Below are 8,705 nucleotides of genomic sequence, written 5' to 3' on the forward strand. Positions count from 1 at the left end.
ATAACACAAATAAGAACAATCAAATTGAGTGCATTAACAAATGTTAGTCATATATAAAGGAGAAACTAGAAAAACCGGTAAGTGTTTAAATTATATACATACAATAATATAGAACAAATTTTAAATAATATATTAAAACGAAAGAATACACCTGCACGGGTGTGCGGATCAAAAGCTAGTTTGTTTTAAGAAAAACGATTGAGACACAAACTCATTGAATTCTTTTCGTGGACTGATCCTTAAACCAATTTGGCGTAATCAGAATGTTTTTAGACCGTTTTTTTTTGTAGAAATAATTTTCTGTAATACAAAAGAATCAGCCATTTTTATTTATGTAAATAGGCCACGTTTATTGCCTAATTCACACAATTTGGGTCTCTTATGTCAAGTAGAAAAATTCCATGGTGCTATGGCCACATCCTTCCTTTTTTGGTTGAAATTTTGCAAGCTTTTGACCAAAAAAAAATAGATATAAGAAAATAAAGATGGTGGTATAAGAGGAAAAAGAACCCACAATCTTTGAAGGGTAACAGAAAAGAGATAAACACAATCTTTGAGATGCGCAAAGTGGATGTCACATTACCAGAGACATTATCATAACCATAACATTAAGTTGGTGGAGGTCACACTTTGTTTATAATGCTACTTTTTGCAAATATTTAACTTTGTTTTCATCATATCTTGCCAAGAACATCTATTTATGCCTCTAACGGTTCTACAAGAAACAACTTATATTAATCAAGAACTGAGCAATCAAATAATCAAAGATTATATTATCTATCAATACCCTTATAAAAAACAACCCTTCAAACTTCTAACAGAACAATTGATCAGTTTAAGATTCAGATTGAACAGGGAAGACTTCGTTGCATTTCCGATAGTATTGTTGCCCATAGTCCAAAGATCAATGAACAGAGAGATGGGCCTCATACAGTTTCCACCTACTCTATTGCACTAACAAATGCTTTTTCTTTATCTTAAAAAGAAGCACGAAATGATCATCTTTGTATGACATTCATCATATTCTCAACTCCATTTCCTTTGCCACTAATAATAACTATCTCCTTCTCTCTCGTCTCTCTGTCCTAACGGTCTGATTGCATTGTACAAGAAGAAGGAAGAATGCAAAAGATGAGAGTTTCAAGGTTTTGGGTTCTGCTATTGGTTTCTTGTTTCTTCTGCAAATCCAAAGGAGCCATTGTTCCTGCACTCATCATGTTTGGTGATTCCATTGTTGACGTTGGCAACAACAATAACTTACTCAGCATTGTTAAATCAAACTTCCCTCCTTATGGCAGAGACTTCACCAACCAAACACCCACCGGAAGATTCTGTAACGGAAAACTCGCTGTAGATTTCGCAGGTAAGTCTTTTATATTCAGAAACCACATCACTCTCCGTACTCTCATTGGTTTTATCTTCTTACTTATGTGTAGCTGAGTACCTTGGCTTCTCTTCATACCCACCTGCGTTCCTAAGCAGAGAAGCAAGAAACGAGGATTTCTTGATTGGTGCCAACTTTGCATCAGCGTCTTCAGGATACTATGACGCCACATCTGTTCCATTTGTAAGGGAGACTAAAAACATCAACACACACATACCCATGAAATGCTCCATAAGGCTTTGCTCTTCCTTTTGCAGGGTGCGATCTCCTTAACACGACAGTTGAGCTATTACAGGATGTATCAAAACAGAGTGAGGGGCATGATAGGGAGGGAAAGAGCACGCACTATGTTCTCTAAATCTATCCATATTTTGAGTGCGGGATCTAGCGACTTTCTTCAGAACTATTACGTTAATCCTCTGCTCAACATCCTAAATACACCTGAACAGTTCTCTGATATTCTCATGCGATCTTATTCAGAGTTCATCCAGGTACTTCTTAGTTTACTAACGAACTTTAAAAGTTAGAACCTAATATTCTTAACAAGTCAACCACAATATTTGCAAATTTACAAGAAGCAAAACAACTCTGTTTCAGTTATTTACCATCTTTTTGTGTGTCAACAAAACCAATACTGTCGCTTGTAACAGAATCTGTATGAACTAGGAGCAAGGAGAATTGGAGTGATATCGTTACCGCCAATGGGTTGCTTGCCCGCAGCTATCACTCTTTTCGGTGCAGGAAACAAGAGCTGTGTCGAACGGCTGAACAATGATGCTATCATGTTCAACACCAAACTTGAAACCACAACCCAGACATTGATGAAACGGCACTCAGGCCTCAAGCTCGTCGCCTTTAACGCCTACCAACCTCTCATGGACATCATCACCAACCCATATGATAATGGTATGCCTCTGCAGTCTGCATACACAGGAAAAATACAAGAAGAAATTCTCAATTTAATCTAATTAACGACTAATAAGATACCAATAACATTTATTTAAACTGCATCTAATTACAGGATTCTTTGAAACAAAAAGGGCGTGCTGTGGAACAGGAACAATAGAGACATCATTCCTTTGCAATTCTCTATCATTAGGAACGTGTTCAAATGCCACAGGATATATGTTTTGGGATGGATTTCATCCCACAGAGGCTGTGTACGAGCTGTTGGCTGGTCAACTATTGAGCCAAGGGATTTCTCTAATTTCTTGAATTAAATTCCATCTCGATGAATTCAAATGGTATACCTACCATTGTCTCTCTGTATTTCTAAGGACATGTCTGTGTGACGAAGTACTGACTTTCATAAAACTTACAAATAAGAGAGTCAGTATCTGTGTGATAAATGTAGAAACTACTAAGAGCATCTGTGATCAGTGTGATGGGTCAATAGGTACAAGCTTTGTTAAAGACGATCATGATCTTTGGTAATTTGTGTGTTTTGATTTATCTCTGGAGCATTTTTATTATTTTATAAAGTAGTAATTTTGGTATAGCTACAAATATGTTAAGTTTACTCATATGTGAACACCATAAACACTCACGTTTGATTCAACATATCTGCGTGGTTAATTATCATATACGATCAACCAAGAAGCACCAAGTTCCCGACATCTTAAGACGAACTGAACAAACTATTTGCATCAAGCCTAGCGATATAACTCACAAAGCATATATATAATGAATAGAGTAAAGGATAAAAGGTCTAGATGCAACGCCGGATAGTACCTGGTCAGAGGTCTCTAGGAGAGTTCAAATCCTGCATTTGATGTAATTGCGTACAATAGTTTCTCCCTCATAGTGCTTGCTCGTTTATATGTTGGAAGCTGAACCAATGAACAAATAAAGAATAAACAAAACATGCACATGAATGTTAGCAAGTAGACACACGACAACTGAAACTCAACCTTAAGAGTATTGTAGCACGTAGAAGCAGATGGAAGCCTTTCTACATCTTGTCCTCCAATAGCAGCCCAAAGAGAGGTATCACAAGAAACCTTCAGATGTAAAAGAACAAATGTAAAGAATAAACTACCAACCAAAATATTTCACATAAAATTTATAAGAAGTTAAGGTTGCAACACAAACTTTATGAATGATGAAGGTTGGCTGCAAGTATTTAAAACCAAGGAGTGGTGCCCGAGAACAACTAGTCACAAATTTTAGGAGCATGCAACGTTCACTCGGCTCAAACCCTTTCATGACCTGCGGCAGGAATCCCAGAGAGAAATTAAACAAGTAGCGGAAAAACTCTCTGCGTATGTCATAAATCAGCAGACAGATTAGGAGGAAAAGAAGAGATCATGGCCTCTGAATCTGAGCCATTACCTCCCAGAAGATTTTGATTGTTCGACTGCTATCAGTGTAACCACCAGTGTATTTTGTATTCCTCCTTAGATCATCAACGTCGATATCATGGTTTCCTCCAGAGAGTAACTGCACATAGTCATTTACGTAAGAAAATAGCTCTGTACAAGAGAAAAACCCATAGAAATGACTTCCTAAAGCCACATACCTGATTAAATTCATGGGCGTTGAATAGTCTCAACCAAGCAGGAGATATAAGGTCGGTTAATCCTCTGTAAAATGCATTTGAAAAGGGTACAATCTGCATTCAAAACATAGAACAACACGATCTCCTCATCACTCAGTAAGTTTTATTTTTACGGATGATTGACCTTAAATTAAACGGATAAAATAAGAGACGAGACCTGCCGGTTGAGTTTATAGTCGGCCATTGCATGAATATATTGCATTTTGTTCTCATTCGTTACTGAGATATCCTTCCCACCGGGTTTGAGCTCAATTACGCTCATTTTTCCACAAAACTCTTCAGTGACTGTGAAATCCAGACATAGTTCCTGTAAGTCACCCTCATATTGCTGCATACAACAAACAATAGTCTTGATCTCAGAAACACTCTTTTGTTACACTTAACTCAAGATTGAATTTTCTCCTATGAGGTGACAGATTTATCACCTGCGATGGTTTTTACCTTGATATACATAAGGTTCCTGTAGAGCTCCGGATCAAGCCCTGATAGTTCATCAATAAAGCTATAACGTCCCAATAGCTTCTGAATGAAAACGTGTGAAAAGGAGTAATCCAGAAGTATTCCTTCGTATAGAGCTTTTCCAACTATTCTTCCAAGAAACTCAATCATCTGAATCCCGTTCTCAAGGTACCGAGCAGATGGGCTGGGAACAAGCAACCTATCTGAAGTAGTGGTTTGCGAGAATAACCCATACCTTGTGAAAAAAATAGAATGGACATGCCAATAAAACATAAGTTAACCCATTGGAAAAGTAACAAAACAGATTAGATTTAGAATAAAGTAATGCACAGAAGAGCTTACTCAGAAGCAAAAGCTGCTTTTGTTATGTCCGTCAGAAATTCTTTTGAAAGCCCACCATAGTCTAGGCCAGCCTCAGGAAGGCCAGACTCATTCACAAAGGAGACGTGAATGGAGGATTTTAGCCTGCTACCAATAGAATTCAATTGTCGAAATCCATCCTCAACCACATGACCTCTGCGAACGACTATCTCTATTGACCTCGCGCCAGGTGCATCCACTTCGCCAGCCATTTTCCTTGAAGCTTTATCCATGCTTATAAACTCTCTAAACACATGGACCCTGCATAGATAACAACACATTTAAATAAGCATAATTCAAAAGATAATGAAAAACGAGACAGGTAATAGTTAGTCATAAGTCATTGTAGCACAAAAGGACAAATAGGCTATAAAGCGAATCAGTGGGAAAGTACCTTTCTTCAAATGGAAAGACATGAGGAGTAATTGTTATAACAGAACCCATGCTTGGAGAAGTAAAAACATCACTGGTTGGTAAAACCTCATGAGTTCTTGCAGCAAATGCAATTGGAGGTCTACTAGTTCTACCAGGTGAGAGCCACAGGGCAGAAGGACAAAAAGGGTGCCTGCAATCTCTTTCATACAATAGATGCAAACATCTGATAGCAGAATCCATAAGTTGTCTATTCTCAGGACCTGTGCCCCGTAACAATCCATTGTACACGAGAGTGTTAAGCACTGACGCAATTCTCCGTTGTTTCTCTAGCGTAAAGGGGATCTGTATCATGCCAAAACAAACCTCAAGTAAATATCAGACTAATAACAAATAAGCTGCAGGAGACAATATTGTGTATTTTACCTGCTTTTCATAGAACTGTATGTCATCAAGAACCACGAGTAAATGCGCATAGGTTGCACAAAATAGATGAAGCAGGTATGACACATCTTTGGAGATACCTACAGGACCACCCCTAAGAGTTTGCACATCCCACCCATCATCGGTTGACTCATTAACCTGGCTTGATCCTGGCTGATCACTAGTACTCTCCACATGTTCCCGCGGTCCCGGTGATTTACCAGAAAATTTGTTAAGCACATTCACCCACTTGTTGACTCCGTCATTCTTAAGATGCTTTTGTTTCTTCTCAGAAGGACTTCTTGTATTCCATGAAGCTTTAGCAGGTTTGCGTAATGATTCATCAGCAGTGCAACCATCTTCAGGGAGTAGGACACTCTCTAGAGAGCTCCATAAAGAGACAATGTATCCAGGACAGAAGGATAACATATTTAGAACAGGCAAAGGCCCTACAACAGGGTTCAGCACGCAGAAGATTCTCAACATACATGAATAGAATCGTGCAATGTCAAATAATTCTAATGTTTCTGATCCTTTTTCACTACTCGTTGATGCATCTTTATCTCCTACACGAGTTTCTTTTCCAGAAGCTGCCAACAGTTTTGCGAGATGCCACTGCTGACATACTGGTCGAAGCAATTCCACAAACGAAATCTTTACAGAATTTTTTCCTTTCTCAGTTTCATCCGCTGTGGCCTCCAAGTCAAGATGGCTATCCTGAGTTCCAACCTTTTCAACTTGAGACAAGAGATTCTCGGCGAGGGTCACAATAACATGAACATAAAAGACATAAAACATCTGTGGATTGGATTCTTGAGGGTCCATAAAATCATTCTCACTAACTGTTGCCAGGGATATGATATTCCCCATAGCCCATCCAACAGAAGGAATCTCAGTAGTGCAGCTTTGCTTCTCTAAATGCTCTATTTCCGATATTCGGGTCAACAGTTTGTCCCTCAAAATCTGTTGTCACCTGCCACACTTTAATAAGTCCTTCGATTGTTTGGTAAAATGCAATGGGTTCATCCAAACCCTTTCTCTATACATTTTCTTTGAAGACTTTAAAAAGAATCATTTGCTCTAACAAAATTTGATATGAGACTTACCAATAGAGTATGAAAGCTTGGCATTAGTATGCTCTTGTGCTTCAGTGCACGTATGAGAGCGCTTGGCAGGCAGCAAACCAGTCGAGGAATTGTAAGTATTAAAGAAACATATTCTTCAACAGCCAAATTCGTGTCTAGCTGACTGTCACCAACAAAAGCAGGTTGTCTCGCATGGAATGGTCGTAGAGCCAAAGTTACTGCACTTGTAGTAATCAACAGTCTCTCATCTGTATTTTTGGTTAATGACTTGATATATCTTCTAACTGCTGTGTAATATCCACTTTTAGAGCTCCCTATAAACTGAACGACCATTTTCCCAACTGTTTCTGCATCTTCAAAGCTTTCTTTTGAGAGAATCTTCCAGATTTTGGGATCAGTTAAAACAATAAGGATGCGTAGTAAAAGGGCACTGACACCAAGAACATCTTTTAGCCTTTCCTGTGAGTAACTACACTCCGTGAGAAGGAAAGAGCAGAGAGACACCAGTCTTCGTGTTTGACAGGCCCATGTTTTACTCTCTTCAGAAGTACCAACTGCTAGTGAGCAAAAGTTGTACCCTTGATCTGCAACAGACAATAACAAGTTTTACAAATCCACTTTAATTTGCAATAAAATGAAAACAATCATACCATTAGAGTTGATGCTTTCCAATAGAATCTTAAAGCAAGTGTGCATGCACTGTACATCTCTTGGCTCTATCTTCTGTTGCTGGACACACAAAGATCTGATAAAGAAGAGGAAAGGTCTCAACACTCTACTTGACACCCAACTCTTAGTCAATGTATCAGAATGGCAACTCAGCGAACTCTCCCACTCTTCCTGGATCACAAAAGCTGCTCTCTTTCTCACAATGTACGACCTCCAAACTCTCTACAACAGTTATAAAGTTAATTAAACCAAAAGATTCCAACTAAGTGAAGCAGAAAGAGAGAGAGAGAGAGGACCTGAATGAAAATGGCAGCAGCATTAGCACGTCTGGCGTAACTGCGAAGCTCCCTTGCTTGTGAGACTTTAGCAAGCAAAGCATCTCTTGACATCTCCTCACTGCTGGCGCCTCTGAGGGAGACCTGATTAATGAGAACAATCACACAGATCCATCATCATGCACCAATTCGATAGCGAATTGAAAAATAAAGTAGATGATCGGAATGAGGAGGAGGAGGAGGAGGTACCTTGTGTTTTCGATTAAGGTCCATTGGAGGCTAAAATTTGATCTCCGATCTTCTTCTTCTTCTTCTTTGCGTATAGGCTTTGGATTGACGTTCTAAGGATACAATAGCATCTCCGATGTACACCTCTATTTTTTCCTATGAAATAGAGAGACTCTGTTATAGAGATAATAGGTGGATTTGCTGTAATGTATGCTTTTATAATAGAGTTTTTCTATTCTAAAGGAAAATATAGAGGAATTCTATTTTTTATCTCTATATTTAGAGATGGAAATAGCATATCTCTATATTTTCCTCTATAAATAGAGGAACTCTCAAATAAACCTTTTGTTCATGATTACATGGGTACTATTTCTTATGTGACAACTGACAACTCCACAATTCACCTTACACCATTTTTTCAAAAGCCCATCATTACTTAGAATATTTACCTCTCATGCCATTTTAATAGATAAACTAGATTTTGATCCGCGCTTTGGAAGCGCGGAATATTTTACGATGAAAAATTTCACTAGTAACTTAATAAATATTTTGGTAATTTTTAAAGAGTGTGTATTTAAAATATTTTTGCATTTAAATCAGTATTTCTAAATTCAACCCGATTGTGATTATACCGGTTAATCCGGAGATCTGACAATTCAGTTTAAGTTTTTAAAATATTAATATTAAAAAAATAACTAAAACTCTAGACTAACCGATTGAACTGATGGATGACCGATATGTAATCTAATTTGATTTAAATTGTAATAGTTTCATAATTTTAATCTTATAATCCAAATTTTAAAGTTTATTATTTTGCAATTTATGAAATTATGATATTTCTACAAAATTTTAAAGAGAAAATGATATATATAAAATAACTAAGATTAATTATT

The 8,705-nt window shown here is 37.7% G+C and overlaps 2 protein-coding genes across 4 annotated transcripts; one reads left to right on the top strand and one right to left on the bottom strand.

Annotated features, from left to right (window-relative positions):
• The first annotated feature begins 721 nt into the window (after positions 1–721).
• LOC130505207 (GDSL esterase/lipase At3g53100) lies at positions 722–2,836 on the top strand. Its single transcript, XM_056999810.1, has 5 exons — positions 722–1,363; positions 1,437–1,567; positions 1,642–1,875; positions 2,035–2,290; positions 2,406–2,836. Exons 1-5 carry the CDS (start codon positions 1,123–1,125, stop codon positions 2,597–2,599), a joined length of 1,056 nt encoding a protein of 351 aa, XP_056855790.1. The 5' UTR covers positions 722–1,122; the 3' UTR covers positions 2,600–2,836.
• Positions 1,887–7,985, bottom strand: LOC130505206 (E3 ubiquitin-protein ligase UPL7). 3 transcript variants are annotated; one of them, XM_056999808.1, is made up of 15 exons: positions 7,834–7,985; positions 7,606–7,728; positions 7,291–7,531; positions 6,662–7,224; positions 5,559–6,518; positions 5,155–5,477; positions 4,743–5,021; positions 4,383–4,635; positions 4,099–4,269; positions 3,903–3,995; positions 3,716–3,823; positions 3,476–3,592; positions 3,295–3,384; positions 3,116–3,213; positions 1,887–2,298 (listed from the first exon to the last, which is right to left on the bottom strand). In XM_056999808.1, the coding sequence occupies exons 1-14, from the start codon at positions 7,855–7,857 to the stop codon at positions 3,130–3,132; spliced, it is 3,429 nt and encodes a 1,142-aa protein (XP_056855788.1). In that variant the 5' UTR covers positions 7,858–7,985; the 3' UTR covers positions 1,887–2,298; positions 3,116–3,129. The 3 variants fall into 3 exon arrangements, with proteins under 3 accessions (XP_056855788.1, XP_056855787.1, XP_056855789.1); XM_056999807.1 differs by having other exon boundaries at positions 1,887–2,305; XM_056999809.1 differs by lacking the exons at positions 1,887–2,298; positions 3,116–3,213; positions 3,295–3,384; ... (1 more) ...; positions 3,716–3,823; positions 3,903–3,995 and having other exon boundaries at positions 4,126–4,269; positions 4,367–4,635.
• Between the last annotated feature and the right edge of the window lie 720 nt (positions 7,986–8,705).

Source organism: Raphanus sativus, unplaced genomic scaffold, assembly GCF_000801105.2.
Source record: "Raphanus sativus cultivar WK10039 unplaced genomic scaffold, ASM80110v3 Scaffold2094, whole genome shotgun sequence".
NCBI classification, from domain to species: domain Eukaryota; kingdom Viridiplantae; phylum Streptophyta; class Magnoliopsida; order Brassicales; family Brassicaceae; genus Raphanus; species Raphanus sativus.